Below are 27,931 nucleotides of genomic sequence, written 5' to 3' on the forward strand. Positions count from 1 at the left end.
AGAATCCTTAAGGGGGGCACAAAGTAAGGAGGGGAAGAGAACAGCATTTTTGAACCATATTAATGGGTTAATTATTGCATAATATGCCTGTCAGTGAAATGACATTTTGGTTGACTAAGTACCAGGCAAGAAGTTAAATTATGCAAGAATCCTTGAATTAGCTAGAGGGTGCTTAAATCAGCAAAGATGCCTAGGGGTAAGTTCGAAGGTAGTTTAAAAAATAAAAAAAGGAAAAAATATCTTTATAAACACTATGATTTTGGGGAATCTGGTAAAAGAATCACTTTCTGTATAGAAAAATTCACATAAGCAAAGGATGCTTATACAAAGTTTTAAAAACTAAAAATAAATAAAGAGAATATTCCTCTTACTAAAGTTAAAAAACTTAGTAATCCAGCCTACCCACAGTGAGACTTCTAGTTTTAAACTTACTGCACTGATCCACAACAGCAAAATCCTACCAATTACTGCATCGTATCTGTTAGACATTTCCATTTAATTTTTGCTGAAATACTGGAACCAAGTCACTTCTAAAATTGAAACACAATGCCCAGAAACAGAGAGGAAACCATTTCCAAGTCAAATAAGCACCTGATCCAATTCAAATTCCATGCCACACTCAGAGTTACATGTTCTTACTGATGTTGAGATTTCAGCATTGATGGAATACAGAGCAGAAAAAGTTTATAAATTATCCAGTCTGCGTGTAAGAAGTCAGCATCCTCCTAGTAAGTGCTTTTGGGGGCAGCAGGGAGGAGGAGCAGGGGAAGGGGACTGTTAAATTTGATCAAGACTAGCATATGAGAAGCTGAATATTCATCAAGGAACTCCTTCTCATGTCAGTTTCACAACTTAAGTAATTTTTCTGATAGCTTTCTTTTTCTACAATAAATATTTTTCTGTTTGTCTCCCTGATAGTCTGGATTGCTGACAGCCTTGGAACAAAGTATTTTGACTGTCTTCACACCAACAGCCATTGGTACCCCACTTAATATCGATGAAGCCCCCAACCAGCTCATCAGTTCTAACACTTGATGCCACTGAAAGAAGTTCTCTGCACACACATGGACATCAGAACCACTTGGACTCTTCCCCAGCCATTCACTAGATAACAAAGAAAAGAACCCAACCAAACAAAAAGTTATTTGGGTAGCACCGTTCCAGTACGAACAGATGTAAACAACTGGGTTACCCACATTCAACTTCCAGATTCCTTGAACTTCAGCAACTTGTACAGAAAGCAAAACACTGCCTGATCTTTAGGGGTCTGGACTGCATCACAAGCAAGAAGCCAAGCATGTAGCATAGCAGTCTGTCTGGGGACAGGGCACCAAGGGGAGGGCTGTGTGTCCACTGACCCACTATAGAGCACAGGACTGGAAACAAGGTTCTCCAAAGGCTACTAGGTACCAAAGTTACTAATGATAACAAATAATATCAAGTCTGGAGGCAAGTTGTTCTTCAGTAAAGCAGGGAAGAACTGCATTAGCACACATGTAAACCAATGTCTGAACAAAACAAACAAAAAAACAAGCTCAGATTTTCTCTTCTGAATTTTGAAAAGAAAAAAGCTAGGCTTTCAAGGTTTAAATTCTTCTCATCAGCTCCAGTTTCTCTAAGTTTCAGTTGCATACCACACACTGTGCCCTTAATATATTTCTCAGGGAGGAAAACTAGGCAGACTTATGTGTGGGCAGAAGACAATGGACACATCCAAGCTCTCTCAACTTGCCCCAGCAAGGGCAATTACAGTCAGACAGACTGTAATGCTTCAAACTCTCAAAAAGATGCAGTTCTAGGAGTAGCCACAGTAAGGAAAACTTCTGCCATCATCCTAGGAGATTAACACTCATCCTTTCCAATACTTGCCTAAAATTTGCTACAGCAACATTCTCCTGCTCCCAAGGGAACTTCAGAAGTTATGCACTAGGCAGTAAGCAAAAAGAATATATTAATGACTGTATCCCCTCAAAAAAAAAAAAAAAAAAAAAAAAAAAAAAACCAAACAAAAAAAAAAAAAAAAAAAACAAAAAGACCCAACTAACAACTAAAACAAAAAACACACACAAACCCCACTAAAAACCAAACCAACAAACCAAAACCAAACAATGTAACAGATATTATTGGCAAGCTAGTGGCACAGTGATACCTTCTTTCAACGTCTACCCAGAGGCGAATTCATATGGACGTATATTCTAAAGAGAAACAAAGACCATCTTCAGACTAGCAGTTCTGTTAAGTATGCATTTCAAATGCATCAAAAAAACCCCCTTACATTTCTGTTACACAGTTAAAAATAATTTCCAGCCATTTTCAGTGTTATCTTATTTGCAACTGTCATGACTTTGACCAGTTTAGCAAAGCAATCTAGGCCTTTTCATCTAATAGCGCCAGAAACTGGAGAAGCAGGGAAAGGCACACAGGAGAGTCATCTCAAGAAACGCCTTTACAGACTAACCTAACTTCTTTGGCAGAGCTTTTTTAGGGCTCTCTGATCCCCTAGAAAGCCAGAGCCCTGCCCAGCTGCGTAAGCCAAAGCTAAGGTGCTTTGGGAGAACTTCAGTCTAATTCAGTGGTGGCTCTAGGACTACCTTTAAAGGTAGAGACTAAGGACAGTTCCTGCTTTGTATTTAAAATTTCTCAACCTTAAGAGACTTTGGAAGGGGGTGTAGGCTGTCAACACCTCATAGAACCAATCCAGCAAATCCCTGTAAAGGATGTTGTAAAGTCAACAGAGGCTGGAGGTGTGCAAAGGCTCTCAAGAATGCCAGTTAGGAGGTACAGCTACCAGCAGTAGGACTTCAGAATTATTACTTAGTAAGAATAAAGCTGTATTCAGGAAAGGCATTTACTCACTTCAAAATAACAACACAAATGGAGCATTAGAACTGCTTAGAGATGTGAATAGTTAAGGTGGTGAGATGAATGAGAACTTCCTTCAGTTTTTAGAATGATAAAGGAAAAAAACACTCATGATCAACAAGAGATTTCATTTACAAACAGTGCTTTAACAAAGAATAGTCTGTTTGTAATTTCAGAAAGAGAAGCTACCAGTAACAGATGCCATAGAGACTTCTACTTCTCTATCAGGTGTTACAGAACTCATTTATGTCAAGTACGTTAAATACTAAAAACAAGTTAGCAGACAAGTATTTCTACCTGTTGCTATTCCAGCTCTCAGAGTCTTTTGCAGCCTAGCATATGCTGATAGTCTGAAATTAGACAGGGTTGAAGCTTCAAAAATGATACAAAAAAACATGCTTATAACTGTAGCCAGTAGGGGTCATTTCAGTGTAAAAAATTGCAATGAAATAAAAGACTAGAGACAGAAAGGAGAGTAAAAACATGAATTTCTATTCACACAGTTCTTTAAGACACTTCCATTTCCTCCTCCTAGGGCTGGGGAAGGAAAGGGTTTGCACTCCTAACATGCAAGATAACAAAAAAAGCGCAGCCTTTATTCTGTTAGTGGATAAAGGCATGGCTTAATACTACTCACATCAGGCATCACCAGCCTAGCCTGTCGCATGTGTGCCTGTAAACTGAGCAACTGTTTAGGTCATCACAATCAAAAAACCAGAGCTATTCAACCTCATATTCGCGATCAGAGGCAGTACAATCAGTACCCTTTTATCCTTGCTGCCACCTCATGTGCAAAACATGCACCATGAAGAACATATTACCTCTGTTCCTCAGAATGAGGCAGTTTCCTGACAATTCACTAATAGGTATTCCAGGATTATTTATTAGGCTGACAGTTCAGCTCAGCTCCTTTTCATTTATGAGAATGAAAATGAAATAGATAAGTTAGAATAAGAAAATTAAATAGGAAAGTTATCTCCCTTAGTTATAGTTAATAGATCATTATCTCCCTCCCCTAGGACTATTCCTATAGGGACAGCTGGAACTAGTTTCTAACCACAACACTAATTGAAACACAATCTTGCCAACAAATGCTTCATACTATTTTCAACAGTAGATGGGACGTGTTATGAGTTGAACTACAGCAACGTACAGATTGCATCACTTGAAAGGAATGAAATACTCCTAAACTGCCAGAGATGTCCATACTGTGATACAGTAAGGAAATTGGAGCATTAAGGCTTTTAATGACTGTAGGCTCTTAGTTCCTTTAACCATCAAGAAGAGGGAAGTTTTTTTAGCTCAGCTTTTACTCAAAAACACACAACACGAGAAACTCCTGCAAAACCAGGTAAGTTTTCAAAGTACCTTTGCTCGGACTTGTACTTTTCTATTTACAAAAACTTTTCTAATGCATATTAAAAATAAGACACTACAGCAAGGTACATATTCAGCAACATATTCTCAGCCAAGGTCTTCAGAATAGTTCAGGGCCATTTAAAAATATTAAACAATCGAGCTTTTAATCTAGAGCTCATCCCACCCAAGCATCAGCTTGTGAGGCTGACAGCATTGGTCGTGGCACAGACAGGACGCACTGCTCTGCTCTGCTGTGGTTTGCAATTTATTTGTTATGGAGGCAAATAGAGTTTTAAACTAATAATGAGCGCCAGGACAAAGGTCAGCTGCCCACTAAAAATGACCGGGTTTAGCTTTCTTAAAATAGTGCATCATTTTAAATGCAAGTTTTTTGGACAGATGCTCACCAGCTCTCTGGACTTTCTACTGCCCTCTACCCGCCGAGAGGGGACCGCCTCCGTCTCCTTTTCCAGAATTGTCGAAGCTCCCGCTCCGAATCACATATACATTTACACATATCCCAAACTACGGTTTATTTGTAATCTCTTTACAGCGCCATGTTTTCCCTCAACTTGGGGGAAAAGGCAATTGGAGGTACAAGAGAAAGAGACTAAAAATTTGTCTCTGGCCTTCCATTAATGTATAACATAAAAACAAAGCTTAGGAATTCTGATAGATAAAAAAACTGAAAGGGGGGGGGGGGGGAAGTCTCTTTGCATTTCATACCAATTCATCACCTCATAAGACGGCAGGAAGCTGAAGAGACTTTGAGAGGAGTTCTACCGTGGGTATTTCCCCCCTTGATGCTCCAGCAGGGAAAGAGACACCCCTTATCATTATACGCCGAGCAGGACAGGCAGAGAGATATTAAGTGACAGGAACAGGAAACAAAACTTTATAACAGATGATCAGTCTTCCTTGTTTCTTTACACAGGAGGGAATCCGGAATAGGCATCATGTGTGCACGACTGACCTCCATCTGCCAAACTCTTCCCGAGTCCTTTATCAAGGAATTTTAGCTGGGCATCAGTAGCAAATACAAGCTATCAGCAACCCAGTGACACGCTGCGGAGAATTAGTAGAACCCTAAAGTTTAGGGTAAGAAAATTAAGGACAAAACTTCAAAGCAGGAGCCTGTGGGGTTTTTTAAGCAGGGAAGGTTAGAAGACACGCTCGCGGATGGGACAGGCGGGCGGGCTGGAAGGGAAGGAAGGCGCACCGGCGCCTAAGAGGTCTTAGGTGCGCCCTCCTTCCTTTCCCGCCGCCCATCGGGTACCCCCACCCCGGCGGACGGATGGAGGGATGGAGGGTGTCCCGCCGCCTCTCACCTTCGCAGACGCCCACTTCGTACTCGGTGATGGAGTCTCCGTTGAGCGGCGGTCGGATGACACAGCGCAAGCCCCGGTCGCAAGCTCCGTGCAGCCCATAGACTCCCCCGCAGCTCTCGTTCCGCTGCCGAGCGCACATGAAACAGCAACCGCAGATCCCCAGCACGATGCTACCGGGGCAGCTCTTCGGCTCTTCGCATTTGGATTCGTCGCAGGGTAAGCAGACGAGAGCACGCGTCCCCGACTCGCCCAGCAGCAGGGCCAGCAGGAACAGCCACCCCGCGGCCGCCAGGTGCCAGCCGCCGTCTCCGCCCGGGCGTCTCCTCCCCGCCGAGACCGCTGCCAGGTACATCCCAGCCGCCGCAGCCCGGCCTGGGCCGGGGGGAGCCTCTCGGAAGCCCCCTCGCCGGGCGGCGGACCCGAGCGTGCCGCGGCTCCTTCCCGCCGCCCCCGCCTCCGGCCCCCCGAGGAAAGTTTCCTCTCTCGGCGGCGGCGGCGGCGGCTTCAGCCAATTTTCTCCTCCGGGTGGCGGCTCCGCCCGCTGCCCCCTCCGGGAAGCGGCGTCCCTCAGCCCGTGCGTCCCTCGCCCGCCGGTCCCCGGTTCCGCGGCGCCGTGCGTGCGAGCGGCTGCGCGCGCGGCGGCGACAGCGGCGGCTGGCTCTGTCCCCCTCGCGTCCCGAGCCCCAACTCGCCTCCTGCCTCACTCTCGCCCCGCTCCAAGTGCGCCCTCTGCCCTGCCCCCATTGGGCGATGATCGCCTCCGCACCGCCCCAAGTGCCCGTCCGCGCCTCTCTCATTGGGCACTGCTGGGGCTGTCCCGCCCCCTTTCCTCCCGCGCCCCCCCAGCCCCAGATCCTGGGGCTGGAAGAGGCGCAGCGGAGGCGAGGAGCAGCCTGGGCCCCACAGCGGCCGCCGCCTCCGCCTCCCCCCGCACCTCCCCTCCCCCCCCTCCCGGGGCTCTGGGCGCGGAGCGGAGCGGGGCGGCGGCGCCAGACCGCGGGGACGGGCTGGCGGCGGCCCGGGGGACACCGGGGTCGGGGAGGGAGAGGGCCCCGCAAAGGGCGCAGCCCCAGCAGGGCGATGCTGCGGGGAGCCGTAAATGGGGCCTCGCCGTGGCGGCGAGAGCCTCCTCCTCTTCCTCTGCCTGCTCCCTCGAGGGGCGCGGGGATCCGGGACGGGGAGCGGCTCCGCGCCCTCTTAGCCCCAGCGCCACGGGAGAGAAGAGCCGGTCGCTCCGCGCCCCGCCCCGTTCCGTTCCCGTAGCCGAGCTCCCGGGCGCGCCCAGGTGCCCCGCGGGTGCGGGAGAGCCGTGGCGGATCCGCTCCGCGGGGGCGGGAGGGGCTGTCCCGCTGTGGCGGCGGCGCAGCGCTATCCCGGGCCGCCCCTCTGCCCGCTCATAAACAAGCGGCGGTGCCGCCGCTCGCCCGCCCGCCGCTCTCGGCACCAAAAGCCGACCCCGGGCCGCCTGGTACTCTTCGGCGGCACACGGACAAAAGGCGCCCGCGGCTACCGGCCGGTCTTCCCTACCGAGCGGCTGCCGTCACCGCCCAGAGCCGGCCGGGCAGCCGCGGCCCTGCCGCCGCCCGGTCCGTTGGGGCTGCGCGGGCCAAGGACGGCCCGGAGCGGCGGCGGGAGGTGCGGCGGCGCTGTGGCGGTGGCGTGGCCCTGCAAGGCCGGCAGGCGGCAGCGCTCGGCGCGGCGCTCGCTCCGGGGGAGTGCGGCTGGCCGGAGGTGCCTGCCCCGAGCCGGGGCGAGGGGGCGGCGGGAGGGAAACCGAGAGTAACGGTGTTGCCGGAGGTCAAAATGATGCCCTGTCTGCGGGCGGCAGCGACCGGGCGGAGGAGACGGCAGGAAACAGGAGGTAGTTGGCCGCACAGGGCAGCCCCTCGGTGCAATTTCAGAGCGGGACCTGCCGCTGCCGTGTCCTTCCCAGCCGAAGGTGCGATGGCAGCTTTGGGAACGATGGGTCACGCGGTCAGGAATGCTCGGAGCTGGGATCATTTAGAGTATGAAGCCATTGGCTCCGCAAGTGGATTTTGTCATCTGCAGGGTGCTGAGCCTGGGAAGGCTTGGATTCCGTGTACCGGTGCCATCAGTTTGGGAAGGAGGGTCTGGAACCTTAACAGAGATTATTACAGAGAGGCCAAGACATGGTTCCTGCAGTTTCTCTAGTCCCACACACACGTTCCCTCTGGCACAGCCAGTTCTCATGTCAGGCGAGGAGTTGCTATGGAAGAGCAAAGCTCCAACTGGCAATACAGAGTTGCCACCAGGAAGAGACGGCACTGTAGTGTAAAGCTTTCTCAGCACTAGCATACCTTTTAGGTGAGTTTTAAAAGCACTGTAATTCACCATTGTTTACTCCATCCTAAATACCTACTATAGCAAAGATTCCCTGTTGCTAGAACCGGCCCATTGGTAATGGAATCAGTGCAACCATGTAACATGATGTTGAAAACTAAAGCATTTCCATATTTGTCTAAAAGAAAGCATTTTCCAGATTTATCTATTTTAAAAAATAATAATGGTTTTATTGTAGCAGAATATCAGGTTGTATTGTGATCCATTCAGAACTTAAACTAAATTGTAGGAGATATTTTTCAAGAGCTACAATGTTTTTATTAATCTCAATAGTTTGCAAGACATTGGTCGGTTTCTCAGTGAAACCCCATTATTGCAATAAAACACTTGATACAGCATACATTAAACAGATTAGGGCCATTCAGCTGACATATCTCAACAACAAATGAACAAACAGTGATTTACTGGACAAGAGTATCTGAAGAAATACTGTGATATGTTTTTTAAGAGATTTAGAAAGTAAATTACAAGCTGGTCTTGCTAAATGTTTTGGTATAAACAAAACCAGTGTATACATTTGAGGACAACCAAAAACATTGTGTTTCTGCATTCTGGAAAGCAGTAGGTCAGGAAAGCACCCTGAAGGTCATATTAGACAAGGCTTCAAACTCTGGAATGTTATGCCAATGAACGATACTCCCTGGTGAAGCGCCATACCAAGTAAGAAGTTTTGTGCCGTTTCCTCAAAAATGCAAATTCTTCCTCCCCTCGTCATCAGCCCTCTCGTGTCAGTTTTTCGAAGCACCTGCAGGGGTCAGAGTACTTTTGATTCACCAGAAAATTCCACCCAAAAACCGCTGTGATTTGATTGAGAGTAGTTTGTAAAAACCTACTGTTTCCTACAGCCTGGAAACACTGCCTTTTGGTCATGTATTTTACTGACGAGGCGCATGAAGGGGTTTTGCCTTCCATGTATAGCATCGCTGAGATTGCTTTTTGAACGAGGCATGCAATTCCTGCGACTGTATTTTTAAAACACTGTTCACAAACCTGAGATTGTGCAGAAAGGAATCACAACAGTGATTTTAGTGCTAGGGAGGATGCTGCACTATACAATACATGGTCAGAGGCTTGAATTTAATAGGCTTAGTTTATCAAAAGATGAAAAGTGAACTGATTATAATGTATTAATCCCCTCATGTGAAAAAATGAACTGGTCTATGAAAAATACGTAGGTATTTTTCCAGGACTTATGTACATAGCCAGCATGGAAATCCCAGACATGTTGGATTGCATGCTCAGGCAGTTCAATATTTCCCAGACATGCCAGACCTACCCATCATGTACTGTACTGATGTACAGTATATTCAACACACAAAGAATTCACTGGACCTACTGTGCCTGTTTGCTTGTGTGGGAATGAACAAAGAAGCTCTAGAAGCAGTACAAAAACAGATGAAAAGGAAAGCTATGGACAGCTTAGATAAGAATGTTGTAGGGCCCTGAGAAAAAGAGAGCAAACTTTTGAGCTGACTGCCAAGTGAGAGAGGCTTCAGCTCTCTGTGAACATGATTAGTACCCTGATTCATGCATGGTTTATCCTGATAGCTGCATGTAAGAGAGGGAAATAGAGATATGTATGGAACAAGGACCAAAATCCAGGCTTCTTGTCTCCTTAGGTCTTGCCCTTTAGATCCAAGTCACAAATTGTTCATGCTTATGCTTGTGTTTCCCTCTTCTGGCCCCCAGGAACCAAAATACTTCATTGCACAATGACAGAGATTCAACAGGAAAGGTAGAGAATTCTCTTGCGCCAAACCTGAGAAGAGTCCACAGGGACAATAAGGTACTCCTTGGAAATCAGCAAATCTGATACCTGATGACTTTACAGGGAAAGTGAATATCCCTGTTTCTCCCAGCAAGAAGCAGCGGATCCATCTGGAAGATAGGAAATTCGCTTATCCCTGCTCCTACCTGCTTCTTGATTTATTAAGGGTACTGAAGTGAAACCCAGCTCCTTATTTCCCCTAGAAACAGGTTAGTAAATACTGCTGAATACAACTGTGGGAGGAAGAAAAGCATTCTGATATACAGGCTGTAGCAGCTGAAATTTCCTGGGCTTGTTCTCCTGTAATGTTAGTGTTGTATTGAAGCCACATCTAGGCTGGATGAAGTTGCAGCACTAATTGAGTGGAGCTGTATAGCTTTCTTGGTTATCATGGAATGCAGAGCTTTTGTGAATCCACACAGTGATATGAGAAAACTACCATATCCTTCACTGATTCCTCAGTTCTGTGCTCAGTAGTCTTCCTTCTGGTAAATCTCCCCATGTGAAAAATACATGTTCAGTGTAAATTTCCTGTAAGTCTGAAATTTTCAATAGTGATAACTGAAATGATTTCATTTTATGACATGGTTGAAGACATTTATACTACCAAAAATAAAAAATCCCCTCCCCCCAACACCAAATAAAATATCAAAATGTCCTCATTTCAATTCAAAAGGCTGTTTCCATTGTGCTGATATATGCTGGTAACTCTCTATATATTTCTGAATTTGGGAACATTGGTGGTTTTAATACCAAAGTTGTATTTCTTTCCTACACAAATGTTTTGTTTCTATTCTGCACCTCATTTTGTCTTTGTTGCACATTAAATTTCTTTTTTCATTCTTTAGTTTGTTAAGATCATTTATGTCTCCTTTGTAGCAGCCTCTTGAGATAAACTCTTTCGTAAACAGGTTATACACATGAGCAATCTCTACTACCAGAGAAGAAAAAGATCAAGATGAAACCTGCCACTAATACAAGCAGTGCTGAATCAGTCCAAACCTCATGAGAATAATTTCTCTTATCTTCACAGAAATATCATGGGCTTATTACATTAGTAGCTGCAAGGTGTTTCAGAACCTCTAAATGGAAAATGGTGGGAAATTGAGAAAGTGAATAGAAGTGTTCATTTTAATACAAACAATCTGTGTATGAATTATTTTGAACCATTGCATAACGAATAAATATCCCATCAGGAAGTCTCTAGGGTGTTTTTTAGCCCTGCAAGTTTTTCCTCTCAGTTGAATCCTTAGCTTGGGACAGCTCAGTAGTTCAAAATTTAAGTCTGGAATACCTAACAAGCAGGTATGCAGCTTTTTCTTAATACATCTTTGATTCCTCATGTGGAACATAGAAGTAAAAGTATCTGCTTTTTTTAATGGCCTCAGAGCAACTGCATAAGCAATTCTAAAATACAATTGCATAACTAATTTACTTGTGAATATTTTTTCTCAAATTTAGAAGCTATATATTAATATAAATTGTAAATAAATAAGCTGTAAATTAATGGAATTGGCCATTTACACGTGTAGTTCTTCACATTGCACTTAAGTCACTGAAACTGTGAATTCAACCCAAGGATTTTTTCAGACCTTAACGAGCTAGAATATATAACTTTAAAATTGCAAAGTTAAGGAACTAGGGAATCAATATCTATTTAAGGATATGTACCAGAAACATATTGGGAGAAATAACTACTATATCTAGAAAGGCAGTGTTGTATTTAAATTGATCACTCTCAAGGTCATGTTGGATTTAGCTTCTTTAGCATAAAAAAAGATATTCTTAACAAATAAGCATACTTAGCAAGGAAAGACAATTGGATGACAGTTTACAGAAGAAAAGTAGAAGTATTTATAACTGGTATGTCATTCTAGGGATTATTTGCATTTTTATTACAGAAAATCTGGCCACCAGAAAAGTAGGTGGATTAGATCAGCATCCACAATCCTCTTCATAGTGCTGCATACTGATAAGATTTAAAATGTTAGAATATAAATCTGAAAATACTGTGTTTATTTCACTGCAATCTGTTGTGTTTCAATAACTGCAGTATAAAATAGAGGCAATCAAATAGGATCAGGGATGAACTGGATGTGAACTAGGGTTTGTCATAGCTAATCCCCCAGTTTTGTAGGTCCTTGGAAAGTTCATATCATTCTAGTCAAGGTACTTCCTATTCTGAACACAGTTTTGAGCTCTTGAAGGAAAAGCAGGAGGGTTGAAGCTGGTGGGTAGCTGTTACCTTGGTAAGTCAGAGCCCAGCTGTAATACTTTCTACTTCAGTTCAAAACTTGTCTGAGCTTGAAACTCTTCAAATGACTGATTCAAATAGGGGCAAAATGGCTTGTCCTCTTGTTTTCAGCTCAATCAAATGCTGAAAAGAGAAAGAAACGAAACACCTCAAACCCTACCTCAAACCCCAGGAAGTATAGGATGAATGCAAGATGGTCTATGGGATCATTCCCTGAGAATGAAATGGGGAAAAGAGAGACCTGGTGACAGTGGTGACTGCAGAGGTGGGAGGACCTGGCAGTTGTGGAGCACACCAGCGTGTCGGTGTCCTGCCAACACAACTCTCCTTCTCGTGGATATGAGCTGGCTCATGTGGAGCCTTTCAGGAGTCTCTGGATTTACAATATGAGCAGTCCATAATCCAGACAAGCCATCAGCCGTTGATTGAGAGGCAATTATAGCTGATGCTGCTTTATGGCAAGAGGGCTGTATAACTCTCTGTGAGTTTCCTGACAATGTTTCTATAACTTTTGCACCATTGTGTATTCTGGCTGGAATTCACAAATGTCAGAGGTTGTTACAACAATCTCAACCTGCCCTATTACTTACTTATCAAATTAACCTACTTTTGTTGCTGCATAGAAGCTTTTATTCCAAGAAATCACACGAAATTTCCAGTATTTTTTCTAGATCTTTCTAGATTTTAATTCTGATAAATACAACTGGCCATAAAAGCCACCTATCCCTACTGACTCGATTCCCTTTTTGTCTATAATCACATTCTCAGTTTCTGTGGATGATGATGTATGTTAGCAAAAATGTTTAGGACAATGTGAAAAGCTGTTCTGATTACAGCAACTTCATATAGGCCAGATCAAAAAGTTTGTCTTCTGGTATCTACCAAGTACATTGAGGGAATCAGATTTTGCTAGTTCATCCATTAATCCTAGGAAGATAATGTTGCTTATGACAGTAAAACAGAGATTTTCCCTGAGTAAATGTGTATTTCTATAAATTGTTTGAGCTTCTTTATTTCTCTTGATGGATAGTTAGCAGACAGTCTATCTTCTCAGCTTTTAAATATCTTGGATTTCCATCCACATACAGCTTTGATACCATTTGCAAAGTCCATATCTCTAAAGTTACTGGGGTATACAGTGAGAGAACAAGGTAGTATAGGTCAGCATTCATAACAATTGTTTAGTCTGTGTTAGTTTTTGTAACATCTTAGGGCAAACCCCCACAGATAACTGGTTTTTTTTTTTTGTTTTTGTTTTGGTTTTTTTTGTTTGTTTTTTTTTTTTCCCCAAGGATATTTTTTGTTTGTTTGTTCATAACTGAGATTTTTTTTCTGTTAATATTTTCTTATTCATGCCATGATACGAATTGGCCTTCCATGGCTGATTGCAGTATATTAGCAATATCTATTTGCTAATCCCTGGAGGATTTTTTTCCTGTTCATAATTAGAAATATGGTGATTCATATTGTAAACTGCTAAGTACCCTGAGAGATGTTGCAAGTCTGCATTTTGTTGTAGGCTTCAACAAATGTTAATACACCCATCCGACATTAGGAGATACTCAATGTCATGCAAGTTCCTACACTTTTTCTTTCAGTCTGCAGGAAGAGATGTTTAGTAGATTTCCTGGTCAGGCTTGGCTGCAAGAAGCAAATGAACATAGCTGTACACCCAGTGCTTTGAACAGTGTGTATCTGTTCAGGTGCAACCTTGGAGTCTTAACTTTAGAGACTTGGATGGGAGTTATGGGAAACAAGCAGGAAGCTAAGATGACTTGCTGGTATCAGAGGTAGTGATGCAGTCAGGAAGAGAACACAGCATTTCCTGCTTCTCAAAACATTTCTGCCTTTTCATGTGAAATTACCATTTCACATGAAAAATGACGGTGGGAAGAAGCAAGCCCTGAGGAGAAGAGGAGTCTCAGCAATAAGAAAGATGGGAAGGAGGATGGATTGATTAGTTCAGACTCACAGAGAACAAGCAGACAAGAAAAACTTTCTCAAACCAGGGGGATAGATGGGTTGGATATAGTTATGGGGAATAGCATCCTAGCATTGGTAGGAACTTGCAATATATTAGCAGTTTCCTAGATATTTCAAATTCTATCACTTCCTAATGATAAAAAAATAAAACCACAAGACATTATCAGTATAATTCTCACAGTCCTTCCCTCTTAGTATATATGGGATTAATGTCAACAGCCATGTCAATGCTATCCTTTTTAAATCAGAAGGGTTCTTCTCTCAATGTTCAGGTCATCATTGCTTTTGAGCTCAAGCAGACCCCCTTTCTAGGAAATGCCTTATTTTTGGGATTACATTAAAGCAACCATTCCCATCTCCTTTCCTAGTTAGTTGGTCTAGCCCCCACAGCTGATTACAGCCTTTTACAACCTGCCCCCACAGTAACTAGGTTCTAGAGCATATAGGTAATTTTAGCATGCATTAACTCATGATAGTGAGTTTAGTTATGAAGATTTTGTAAGGTTTAATATAATTAATGTATTCTCTTGAGTGCCTGTCTTGTTGTTTTTTTCCTCTCTCTTCACTTTTTTATTATTAAAAAAAATAATTTTTTTCTTCAGAAAAGAAGATACAAAGAGTTTAGGTTAGAAGTTTGGAAAAACTTACTAAAAAAATGTAATCAAGTCTCACAAGCTCATCTTTGAATTCTACCAGAAGCATTGCTACAGGGCTCCTGTTACCTTATGGCTGTGAAGCTGTTAAAGTTTTCATACTTAGTAGTGAGGAGAAAGATTTGCTGTAATGCTGTGTCTGCTTAACTCTTAACATGCAGAGTAGTAGTAAAAAGGTATTCTTTACTGCCCTGTTGATTTGCTTCTATGGGTGATTTTTCATTACTAGATTTGAAGCAGCAAGCAGATCACACTTGTGACTATTGTACAGGCTGCATACAGCTTTTTCACCCTCTGTCTCAGCTACAGTCCAGCTTGGGGAAGTGTAGCACTGTCACTGTACTGATGTGCATTTTGGAAATGTTTTCTCAGCCTTCAGCTGGATCTTGTGGTCAGATCTAAAGTGGTGTTCCAGTCCTGTTGACATATTAGTATTTGTAGTAGATTTTATGAGGCTAAAACCATTGATACTGTCTCAAGAACTTGAACAGGCAATCAGGAAAAGGACAATCCGCAGTTCCCTTGACTTACATGAAAGAGACTCAGAACATCTGGCAGTGGGATGCAAAAAAGTCCATGTCCTTTCTACACAATTCTGTGTTTATATCCAGCATCAAGGCAGGGCAAAAGCATCTTGAATCACCTGCCTTTCCCTGGTCATCCAATATTACTTTCAGCAGATCAAGATGCTGACACATTCTTGTTTTTTAATAACATTTTCTTATCGCTCAAATTACAGAGAGACTTTGGTGGGGTTTTTATTTCTTTGCTTTGTTTTGGTTTGGTTTTTTTTTTTGTTTGTTTGTTTGTTTGTTTTCACTTATACAAGAAAGCGTGGTCCTTGATTCAGCTTAAGCCATGTAATTGGATTTAGATAATATGTTTTACAGAGAACTTTTTGGAATGAACACAAACAAACTATACAAATGGATTCTTCTAATTCTTAAAGTTATGTGGGTATTCATTCTCAATATAACAATTCTGAGACAAAACTTTTAAAATATGAAAAAGATAAGGTATTTTTAATTCTTTAGTTGAAGCTATAAAAACTGTAATTATGCAGTATGCAGTATTTCAATTCCACCTGGGTATTTATATTACAAATTATTCCATAATACCTTTGATATTTTACATTTGTTATGAGAATTTTTTTTAAATTTACAAAATAGGCAAAGAAAAGAGAAAATTATCAAAAGGAATACTCCTTGAACATTTATTATTCTCTATGTATCAATTAATTTTTCTAGTCAACCAGAATAATTCAGACAGATGTCTTAGTTTATATTCAATGCTTTGTCTTTTTGCTACTAAAATGCAATTTTTAGTAAGTGAGATTTAAAGCCTAAGAGTGACAAAAAGAGTTTGGTTTAACTATAACTGATGAACACATTTTTAGTAGAAAAATCTTAATTTGTCTCACTCCTAAAACTCATTGAGACTAATGCTCTAAGAAGAACTGGATGCACGTAACTAAAGGACAGAACACCTAGTGAAGCTGGTAAAAATGCTCTAATTAACTTAATAAAGTTCTACCTAATAATTACTTATGTGAATTACATGTCATTTTATTCAACTATGATTCTGATTTCTCCTTTCTTTTATTTCTTTGGTAGACAGAGAAGGAATGTACAAATCTGGAATGCTCACTTTCATTCTAAATCTAACTGCTCTCAGAATTTTTGTACATATGTATTAATAATTTAGCTGGACTGTAACCATGACAATATTGATTGCATATGTAGAATAAATAGGAAACAAGACTACTTACCCAGGAAATGTCAACACATAGAATATTATCAGGACATTTGAAATTCTCAGATGTGAACAAGACATTAGCTATTTATAATGTTTCTTATATTATAAGGTATTACAGGTAAATTTTTTTTAGTTGTTTTTCCCTGTTATACATTTGTCTATCAATAGTCTCAATCATTTCACAGTCGTGACATGTAAAAGGTTAAACTTGACAGTTGTCCTTTAGATTATATTGCTTTAAATGCCAAAGTGTGTCTTTCTATTTAAACCTTCTGCTGGAGAAAAAAATTAATTGAGGAATAGTGTTCACTATTCAATATGGAAATATTAGATCACATTGCAGCCATATTATCTGAAATTACTGTTTGGAGTTCAAATCAGAGCAACCAGGTGCTCTGTCTTTTGCAAAACTTCCCATTCATTCCAAAATACTATTTTATTTTTGCCTGTTTTCTCAGTTACTTTCCTGTTTTATTGTTTACAGCTTTCATTTGTAGCTATGATATTATGAAAATCCTTTGCTGGGATTTTTCCTCTCCTGAGAAGCTGAGGAGCGTCGGGAGAGAAATGTAAACAATTACTATCTGCTGCTGTGGAATGCAACAGGTGCATCTGTGATTGGTCCATGTGGATTGTTTTCCATTGATGACCAATCACAGCCACCTGTGCCAAGGCTGTGAGCAGTCACAGGATTTTTGTTATTCTATTCTGCTCTGTTCTTGTTGTAGCCTTCTGATCTCTCTGTTCTTTAGTATAGTCTTAATGTAGCATTTTAATATAATATCTAACATAATAAATCAGCCTTCTGAAATGGAGTCAAGCCTCGTGTCTCCACACACGGAGAAGAATCATCAACATTCATTCATTGGAATCAATACCAAGGTGCACTAGGGCTATAAAATGAGCTTTTTCAACAATCTGGGGACAATGCAGACAACACCTGTCACCTATTTTGACATGTATTTCAGATGAGTGAGATGAAAGCTCAAGTTCTACCATGTGCTGGCAGTTTCTGTCAGGTGAGACAAATTATTGGTGACTTTTACTGCTGGATAATACCTAAAGGAAATCAGAAACTGTCAATATGTTTGGTGAAGAGGGGCAGAGGACTGGTTCTTTGGTAGTCCTAGGACTCCATTTAGATGTACTTTTCTGTTTATTTCACTGCTACAATGTACATAGAACACTTCCTTCTCTTTATTACTATTAGAACAGCAACACAATCACCAGTATCTTTAAAAATAACATTGAAGTGGCCAATGTTAATATTAGTCAAAGGGCTGCTTCTACATCTACAAATATTTATAGGTTTTTCTTCAGGATATATAAGGGTTAAAACTGTACTATTAAAATATTCCAAATACAAAAACTGAAAAATCAGCAATTAGAAATAAATATAATCTCAACCTAATATAAGAAAAAGGTAATTTCTATAGGCCACTAATTAATGCTGAACTTCTAGAATGGTGATTTTCTGTCAGAATTGCATGTTAGTTTAACTTCTGTGATGCTTTAAATGCAATTAGAGCCAGTGCTGGTGAAGGAAGAGACTGGCAGTGGTGGAAGAGGAGGGCTGGACATTTGCATTATTTGAGCAAGATGTGACAGGGAAGTTGGTACCTGGCAATTCTTTCCTGTTTGGGTAGTATAGCTACCTTCTCACTTTGGGGTACCACTGGTCCCTAATCTCATCTGTCAGGTACTGGGACCTTTGGAGGCAGCACCTCCAAATCTATCTTTAGCTGGAATTCTGCTAAGGAATTCCTAAGGCCCATGGAAAGCCTTACTAAATACAAACAAAATTTTTCTGAGGTACAGGTACGTATGCATGGGTAAAGCAATGAAATTTGACATTTAGGGGAACTATCTGCAAACTGTCTTTATATCTGCAACACACTTCTCACCTCTGAATAATCAGCCTTAGTCTTAGCATCCTGGCTTCATTTCTCCTTTTCCTCTTTTTCTTTCTCTTATTGTTTTTCTCCATAAATGTGAACTGTTATGAAGAATTTGTGATAGGCAAGTTTAAAAGCACACATTTTCTACAGATTTCACAGAACTGCAGCTATCTCTATTCACACAGTCCTGTGAAATTGAAACAGAATTTATAAAAAACTCAGAAAAAGAATTATGTATTTTGGGTATTTAACAGAGCTAATTTCTTATTTGAATTAACTCTGTTATGTATAAGTTCACCCAAAGATTTTTGGAATTTTTTAAAATACTGACTAAAAGTGTAACCTTAGTAAACCTAAAGTGTAACCTTAGTAAAGAATTTGAGGCAATAGCCAAGGGATGTAGTAGTAAATGAGGCAAGAACAGTAGCTCAAGAGAGGATGAAGATAAGTTCCTATATACAGCATTCTCTGGCACCAAATACATATCACAAAAAATAGGTAGAGAGTGAATGTTGGCCTTTGGCAGAAGTGGTAGTTAATAGACTAAATTCTAATTCTACACTAACTTATCCATATCACATCAGTCAACAAGAGCATATTCTGTCTGGGAAAAAACGGCATTTTATGACATGCATTAAAATTCAGTATTAATTAAAATAATTTGTTCAAATACCACTTTTTGTATGAAGAACATTTTGTAACAGATAATATAATTAAATTATCCAGATTCTTGGAAATAGAAGCATATGTGCTCAACAGATGACGTCTCTTAGCCCAAGTCTCTTCTTTTTATACAAAAGCAAACAATAGCAAATGTAGTAATAACATCTTTTCCAGTACAGGAGGTATGGCAACAATGATAATACTATGTCTCAGTGACCATTCACCTCCATCAGCAAAAATTAGCTGGAAATCTAAGGGATAATGTGACAATTTTTATATCCCAGCAAGGCAGATGAGAAAGCTGAACATCTTTACATTTATCCAAGTTGCTCTACATGATCACATGGATTCTTGACAAGCCAACTGTTATGAAGTTCTGGCAGAAAACAGAAAATTATTCAACATAATCTGAAAGAGTTTGTCTTTGAAGGGTGACACTCATTTCTGCTGCATTACACAAAGAACCTTGCTTGGGGGGCAAAGACTCTGAAGAGTTTTTTTGGTGGTTTTTTCTGTTTATTTTTGGGTTTTGGTTTGTGGCAATTTTTTATTCAGCTGTCAAACCAATTACACAGACAATAAAGCCATTTGAATATTTTTATTTCTCATTGTCAACATGAAAATCTGTAAAATTGAATGGAATCCAATTCATCCAAATTGGGGAAATCTGATTTTTGATTGTGCAATGCTGAAATATTTTGGTAGCTTTTAGTCATTAATTTGCCATTTAGGACACTAAAGTATTTTGGTTTTTAGGTACACACTGATGAAAATCAAGGAGATGGAAAATTAGATTCCAAGTGGTGTTAGTGGCTTTTTCTCATATCAGACGCCCAGGAAGGGGGGAAGTGTTAAGGAAAGCTTTTCTCTACCTGAGAAGACTGGAATCTGTATTATCCTCTTTCTTGAACAGTATGGCTACAGCACAGCACAGATGACTCTGGGCAGATCTTCTTTAGGTGGGGAAGCTTCCGCTTTGCATTAAAGCACAACATTGAGCCCAGATGTTTCATGTGTTTTCCAGACCCCAACCATCATATTGTCTCTATGTGTCTCTTTTTCTCATGATAGACAGCACCAGTTACAGCACGGAGAAAGCCTCAGTCACAGCATATTAGGGAATAGTGAGGGGATAGTGCCATGCTTGAGTAACCCTAGTTCAACAATTCTCAAGAAGCTGGAAAGCAGCATGCATCTTCCTTTCTCATCTGGATGACCTTCCCATGTGAAGCCTTTTCTCCCAGCTAATTTGGTCTCAAGTAGAATCAGCAACCAGTTGAGGACTTTCTCTAAGAATAGACACTTCAAATGCTCACACTTTAAGCAAAACCTAATTTTCTTTTTTTTTTTTTTTTTAAATATACATATATATATATATATATATATATATGTATATGCCATTTAGCACCAAGAGAGGAAGAACTTGATAATACAATTTTTGGCAGAAGTAGATCAAAAATGCCATCAGAAGATATGGGAATTTTATGTGTGATTGCTGCTCCTAGACCCTGATGAATCCTGTGAGAGCCCCTTGGACTGGGCCCACTGATCATTCTGTGGGAACACTACCCCTGTTTCTCCCGACAAGAACAATACAGCGGAAAATCTGCTAAGACTTTGCCATGGAATTCCATCCCCCCCGAAGGATTTTCCAATACAGGATTAATGTGGACAGTTAATGGCTTCTTAGCTGAGCTTTAACTTAGGTTCAAAAGAATAGGAATGCTCTCTTGGGTGGAATAGCAGGCTACTGGAGGATATGAAATATTTCCTCAGTGGAGGCATTTACCAAAGCCTCTGTAGGACTTCCATGAATCTGTGAAAGCCAAACCTTTTGAATAGTCTTATGTTAATTTATAGAGATGTTTTAAAAAAGGAGTCATGGAATCCCATACCTCATATACATTAATTTTCCATCCAGCAGAATAACTTTGGCCATCTTACACTTCAGTGAAAACCTCCTCTGTAAGTTGAGTGTTACTGAATAATGGAAAGTTTCATTTCCAAAATATAATAAAATTGCAGGAATAGTGAAGGAAGTGAACATTACTTGCACTTATGGTACACTCATTTATGACTTTATAAATATGAATTTGTGGTTTCCTTTTATGCTGTTGTTTTGTATAAATGAACTCTACCACAGCATTTAGAACTGGATTAAAATGTTTCTTTTGTTTCTGCTTTTGAGACTTTTACAAAATAATTATGTTTTAATGTTAGTATTCTATATAATATATAATTATATATTATTATATATATATACATATTATAAATGTTAGTATTATAAATGTTTATGCATGGGCCTAGTCCAATTACCTCTTAACTTGGTGGAAAGTTCCCTTTGATGTTGATGGGAGCAGGATCAAGTGAATACATTAGTATACAAAATTGTTAATGATCCATAAATTAACAGAGATATTCCTGTCATCTGATTTTCAAATGTAGATATGTTACCTAAATCAAGTAGTTCCATAAACAGTGGAATTAATGAAGCCTTATTTTTATAGTATTTTTTTCTGAGGGTGAATTTCCATGTGGATTCTCCTATGCCTAACCATGACTGCACTCACACTGCAGCCTTTGCTGCCAGGACAGCAATGTCTGTATCCCCTCGACCTTTGCGGCCAGTTATTTTCATGAGACTTGTAGGAAATGTATACAGAAGAGTCTTTCAGCTCCCCGTTGAATTTGGGCAGAAGTAGCTAACAGATTTTCCAGGGTCTGGCAGATAGGCAACACGAAAGCTTACAAATGCTATAGCTGCAAGCCATATTCCTGGGGAAACTGGATTAAAAGTAAAGGAATGCACACAATGGACTTTGTATCATCAGACTTTGATAATATGCTAAAGGAATGGTTAATAAGAAACCACAAATGCAGACTTAAAAGGAGCAAGAAGTAATCTAAGTTTTAATAAGAAACATAGGAAGCCTGGTTATCCCTGTAAGCACAGCTCAGCATTATACAACCTCATGACTTCCCAGGGGAGGCATCTTGTTCCACTGAGACCCCAATGCCTCCCGGAGCTTCCCAGCATACAGCTGGTATTTGAAATATTTATGGTACTGCTACATGCCTTTGGGAGCAGTTGACTCCACCAAGAATGAAGACTTTCTTTATAAGCCAGAACAGGATAGGAACAGACCTTGGCTTGGTTCCCTCTGACCTTTGGTAAGCAAAAAATAGGGAATGATTTTACTTGGTTTCTGGGGAATGCACTATTAAGAATGAGGAAAGTGTCCTTAAACCAGCTAGAAGAGGGAAATTAAGAATTCATAGTGTCAGATCTTATAGTCTTTTTTAATTCTTCTTCATTATTTCCATCCTTCTAGTCTCCATTTTCAAAAAGACTGCTGCAGAAGTAATAGGATGTGTACTGACCGTTGGAATTGACCTTGTTTTAGTTATTCTTGGAGGAAGTTGATCCTTACATTCTTTAAATGAATTGATTAATAATCAATAATTGAGAATATATTACAACATTCCATAAATGTAAAAGCCTTAATTCCAACACATCTCCTCATTATGGAGTGGATAGTTTTATGCTGCCTTCCTGGGGCCCAGATACAGGATATTACCAGGAGGCTTCCTGAGCTAATTCAGCCCTCTGATTATTACCCTCTGCTGGTTGTCCACATTGGCAGTGATGAGGTTGATAAGAAAAGTACCAGGATAATTAAAACAGGCTTCAAGGCTTTGGGTCGATTGGTTGATAGGACAGGAGCACAGGTGGCATTCTGCTCACTTCCTTAAGTAGCAAGGATGGATGATCAAAGGAACAGGAAAACCCAGGTTATCAATAAATGTCTAAAGGGCTGGTTCCCATCAGCACAATTTTGGGAGCAGAATAGACCCCTGTAATCCAGGAGGAAGCAAATAGTGATCTTCTGAGCCACTTGGAGGATCATAAGTCTACGGGACCAGATGGGATCCATCCCAGGGTGATGAGGGAGCTGGCAGATGAGCTTGCCAAGCTGCTGTCCATAATTTATCATTGGTCCTGGCTCACTGTGGAGGCCCCAGATGACTGGAAGCTGCCCAGTGTGATGCCCATCCATAAGAAGGGCTGAAAGGAGGATCTGGGAAAATACAGGCCTGTCAGCCTTACCTTGGTGCCTGGCGAGGTTATGGAACAGATCATCTTGAGTGCCACCACACGGCGCCTACAGGATGGCTGGAGGATCAGACCAGCACGAGTTAGGAGGGGCGGGTTGTGCTTGACCATCCTGCTTTCTTTTTATGATCAGGTGACCCACCTAGGTGGATGCAGGAAAGGCTGTGGATGTTGTCTACCTGGACAATGGCAGCCCATGGCTAGGACAGATGTACTGTTTGCTGGGTTAAGAACTGGCTGATGGCTGGGCCCAGAGAGCAATGGGGATTGGTGCTGCATCCAGCTGGTGTCTGGTCACTAGTGGTGTACCCCAGGGACTGGGCCCAGTCCTGTTTAATATCTTTATTGATGATTGTATGAGGGGATTGAGTTCATCATTAGCAAGTTTGCAGATGACACCAAGCTGGGTGCAAGTGTTGATCTGCTGGAGGGTAGGAGGGTTCTGCAGAGGGACCTGGACAGACTGGATAGACAGGCTGAATCCAACAATATGAGGTTTAACAATACTACGCGCCAGGTCTTGAAGTTTTTCCCTAACAGCACACTACAACACAGTGGGTTGGGGACAGAGTGGCTGGACAGCAGCCAGGCAGAAAGGGACCTGAGGGTACTGATTGACAGCAGGATGAACATGAGCCAGCAGTGTGCTCAGGTGGCCAGGAAGGCCAATGGCATCCTGGCCTGATTCAGCAATAGCGTAGCCAGCAGAACCAGGGAAGCCGTTCTTCCCCTGCACTCAGCACTAGTTAGGCCATAACTGGAGTCCTGTGTCCAGTTCTGACCCCTCAGTTCAGGAAGGATGTTGACATGCTGAAGTATGTCCAGAAAAGGGTAATGGAGCTGGGGAATGGTCTGGAAGACAAGTTCTGTAAGGAGCAGCTGAGGCAACTGGGGGTGTTTACCCAGTAGGCTATGGGGAGATCTCATCACTCTCTACAACTCCCTGAAAGGAGAGTGTAGCCAGGTGGGGGTTGGTCACTTCTCCCAGGCAACCAGGGACAGGACAAGAGGACACAGTCTTAACCTGTGCCAGAGGAGCTTTAGTTTGGGTATTAGGGAGAAGTTCTTCACAGAAGGAGTGACTGGGCATTGAAATGGGCTGTCCAGGTGGGTGGAACAGAGGATTCAAATTTATTCTTTGTTCCAAGCAGATTTTTTATTTTAACTTAAAATGAAAAGAAAAATAATGAATGAAAGGTAAAGAAGTGTCTCTGCAAATGTTTAGTTATCTCCTCTTCTCGCAAATCACTATTTACTAGAACTCTACCACTACCATCAAGATTACTTTTAGAGACAGAAAAAACAGTCCTGAAATAAGACAGATGAATATGCCAATCTAAGGAATACCCAGACAGAATTGTCTAAATTACAAAACCTTTGAGGATATAATTTCTATATCCTCAGTAGAGTTTGTTAAGGAGGTACTGAGAAAGGTCTCAAAACTTCTCATTTGCACTTCCTGACTAAACACTTCAAGTGGGTGTTATTAATTTTGTGCACATAATGTGTTGTGTAACCTTCATTTGGCTAATTTATATACCTAATTTACATCATATTCCTCTCTGCCATTTAGAGTCTGAGATAGATGGTGAATGAAGCAAAAGAGAAAGAAAAAAGAATTTTTTTCTTTTACTTAGTTTTACCAAAGTGAGATCTGCAAAAGCTTTACTTTGCCAGGAACTTTTGTGTACTGCAGAACAAGACTGTTACAGTGCATATGTTCAAGTAGGTCAAATCAAAGTTCTTTAATTCATTACATTTTATCATTATAATTTTCCTACTTTAGTGTACCTTAAGACAATTTTAATTTGAAATCGTTTTAAAAATCTACTACTTCAGTTAACATAATTTACCTGTGACATCGATTAAAAGATTAATCCATTGTTGTTCTTTAAAAGATGTTAGAACTTATAGTGCTCTAGGGAATGATTTGTATCCTACTGGATGCTCAAGAGTGTCATCCTTCAAACCTCTAAGTGTGTCAGTATTTTTCTTGCAAATGTTTTTCTGGCCATAAAATGTAACATGGAGAAAGTTATATCCTGAATAGGTGGTTTATTGTTCATTTAGCAGGGTATCATCTTATGAAATCGTATTTCTGTGACTGTGGATCCATCCTGTTGCAGACTTCCTCCCAAAAGATTTTTTGTGGGGGTTTTCCACAAGATGAATGTTTAAAAAGTTTGAAATCAATACCTCATGCTTTGCCACGTAGGTGGTATCCAAAAATCTCTTCCAAATATAGCTATGTGTTTTGTAGCACCTGTTTCACAAGTTCTTGGAGCCTGCTCCCCTTATGGGTGAGTATTAGCATTTACTCCAGTAGATAAAACATCTGGTCCAGTTTTTGTTGGTAGTCCCACACAACATCAACAGCTGTACTACTAGAAATAAAAAAACCAACAGATGAGGACGACACACTGGCCCACAGGTCCTTCTTGTCTTAATCCTTTGGCTATTTCTATTAGACTTTGGAATTTACTACTCTGGGTAAAGTGGGGAGGATGCAAAAGCTATACTTCCCTGTGCGATTCTGGTAAAAACAACAGGATACAGAGAAAGGATTTGCACAGTATGCCTTTCAAAGATGCCTTATGCAATCCTCAGCATTTTTTTTTCTTTTTTTGCACCATATCATGCAGCTGACTTGGGAAAGGGCAAGGGCAGCCGGTGAACCTGCACAGTCTACCTCTGCCTCTGTAGAGGTCAGAGCAGCTCAGGTCTACACTGGGGAGTGCTTCATTTGCTGTGGCCTTGTGAGGCTGTGAAAGATCTATCCTTAGCCACTGACAGTATTCTGAGCAGCAGCATTTGAGGCTTAGCAAGCAAGCATTTTAATGGAGCACTGCAACACTTACAGGGACCGGGACCGCACACGTGAATGTTTGTGTTGTCTATTGTGACAAGATCAGAAAAGTTTATATGTAAATTCTTAGTTAGAAGTCTTCTCTTCTGCTTACAAAATGCCCACAAGTGCAATGGTGGCTACAAATTAGGCTTCCTGCTTTTTTTATTACAGTATTTCACAATAAGTATATATTATGTCCCTGGGAAAACTCTGATTTATGAGACCTTTGAGGTTTAAGTTTTAAGATTCTTTTAGCTTACCAGAACAGAATATAAATTTTTAGCATATTTGAGAAACAGAGACAGGAATTTAAACTTTGCTGGTACATACTTGATCATCATTGAACAGACTGACAGTCTTTACTATTTAAAGGAAAATTGGTCTAACAATTACCAATGATGCTGCATTTGTCTCCTATTGTTTCAATTAAAAATAAATATAAGGATTGTAGCATTTTCATTAAATATTTTAAAGTACTTTACAGAAGAGGTCAAGCTAATAATAATAGAGAAACTGAGGAAGAGCAAGAAACAAAGGAAAAGAAGAATATAAACGCCCAAATATTTTTCTCAGTGTTGCCAGGTAGATAACTGAAGTAGTCCATGCTCCCACCATGGGACATGAAGGGACAAAATACCTGTGTTGATCTTGCTTTACAGCCCAGTGCAAAGCTAAAAACTGGACAATCTTAGCTTCTCCTTTAGAGGAGGGAAGCAACACATTCTATCTCTTTCTTCCCCTTTCATCTCAGGATCAAAACCTGGAAAAAGTGCTCTGTACTCACTTTTTAAAGGCATAGTCTAGTCCTAAGTATATGGTCTAAAATGAAAATACTTTGCTGAACTTAATATTAGCTTCTTTAAAGTTACTTTACTACTTTTTCTACACCTTAAAAAAATAGTAAACAAATTCTTAATGTTCAGTGTACAGCCATTATTTACTGTTAAGATTCCTATATGCTTGAACTGGTGGTAATTTTTTTCCAGTATTATGAATCTTCATTTGGCACAAATTTACTGTGTTCAATATATCCTAATTTGTTCTAGGTTATTATTGCCTTTGCAGTGGAACTTTAGCACTGATTCTGAAAAAAATAAGGAGTGCAAAGGCAACTGTTTGCAAGGCAGAGCTAGATAGAAGTTTTATCAGAGTAAGAAGTTCAGTATTTCATCCTCTGAGTAGATTTTATTTTTAAGGAGGTTTCCCAGAAGCCACACAGAAAAGGGAAACAAAGCTAAAATTGGGACAAGGTCAGCTGGATATAGACGTGACTGTAACAAACCTCAAATAGTTCTGTTATTTTTGTTTCAGCTAAAGTTCAGAGAATTTTTATTAGGAATCTAACCTAGATATTTACACAGGAATTGGAAAGAACAACTTTCTAATGGCTGCCCAGCAGGGAGGTTGTATTCATAACTGGTGTTAACTTCATACTCAATGCTGACACATATCAGTTTAAATATTCAAATATTGGGAAGCCTCCCTTCTCTCCTTATGGAGAAATAATTTGAGCCAGTTTTCAATTACTCCTTTCTTGGAAATATGTATATATATATATACACAAATGTGTGTATATATATGTGCATATATATATATATATATATATATATATATATATACACTCATGTAAACACATGTATTTTATCAGAATAAGATATGATTATTTTTCATTTTAAGGGCTTCACAATCAATGTGAGTGAGAACGTCAGTTCTTACTTAAACAAGATACAAATGCAGGTAGTGCATATTTTCCAAGCATAAATTCATTATTTCAAATCAATTGTTAGGGCTAGTTTTTCTCAATTAAAGAAAAACATGCTTTTTACTTTACACACTCCTCTTCTAAAAGGAACTTACTCTATCACAGATGGAGCAAATACTTACATGCCTATGGTGTCTTCATGGGACTGCACCCTGCTGCCCTCCACCCCCCCTCGCAAAACTGCTCCAAAACATTAGGTATCAGATAACATAAGTCACAGAGGTACTCAGAATTTCCTCTGTTGCTAAGAATAGACATTACTGTTAGAGGTTTCTCTGGGAAGGTATCTGCAAATTAGAGTTAATTTTCTGTCCAAACTAAAA

General features: G+C 40.8%; 1 protein-coding gene and 2 long non-coding RNA genes across 3 annotated transcripts in view; all 3 read right to left on the minus strand.

Moving 5' to 3' along the window:
• Positions 1–6,244, minus strand: part of CRIM1 (cysteine rich transmembrane BMP regulator 1) — a 175,866-nt gene extending 169,622 nt beyond the window's left edge. Inside the window, exon 1 of the mRNA XM_041404140.1 lies at positions 5,550–6,244. Within this exon, the coding sequence (XP_041260074.1) occupies positions 5,550–5,901 (352 nt within the window). The 5' untranslated portion in view covers positions 5,902–6,244. The remainder of the gene's footprint in view (positions 1–5,549) is intronic.
• Positions 6,245–8,091: 1,847 nt separating this feature from the next.
• Positions 8,092–18,269, minus strand: LOC121335905. Its single transcript, XR_005952667.1, has 3 exons — positions 18,228–18,269; positions 11,924–12,055; positions 8,092–8,655 (listed from the first exon to the last, which is right to left on the minus strand). It is a non-coding gene; the product is annotated as an uncharacterized LOC121335905 (long non-coding RNA).
• Positions 18,268–27,761, minus strand: LOC121335906. Its single transcript, XR_005952668.1, has 3 exons — positions 27,731–27,761; positions 25,195–25,382; positions 18,268–18,319 (listed from the first exon to the last, which is right to left on the minus strand). It is a non-coding gene; the product is annotated as an uncharacterized LOC121335906 (long non-coding RNA).
• Positions 27,762–27,931: the final 170 nt, after the last annotated feature.

The sequence above is a fragment of the Onychostruthus taczanowskii genome, unplaced genomic scaffold (assembly GCF_017590055.1).
Source record: "Onychostruthus taczanowskii isolate IOZ18803 unplaced genomic scaffold, ASM1759005v1 scaffold21, whole genome shotgun sequence".
Classification (NCBI taxonomy): Eukaryota; Metazoa; Chordata; class Aves; order Passeriformes; family Passeridae; genus Onychostruthus; species Onychostruthus taczanowskii.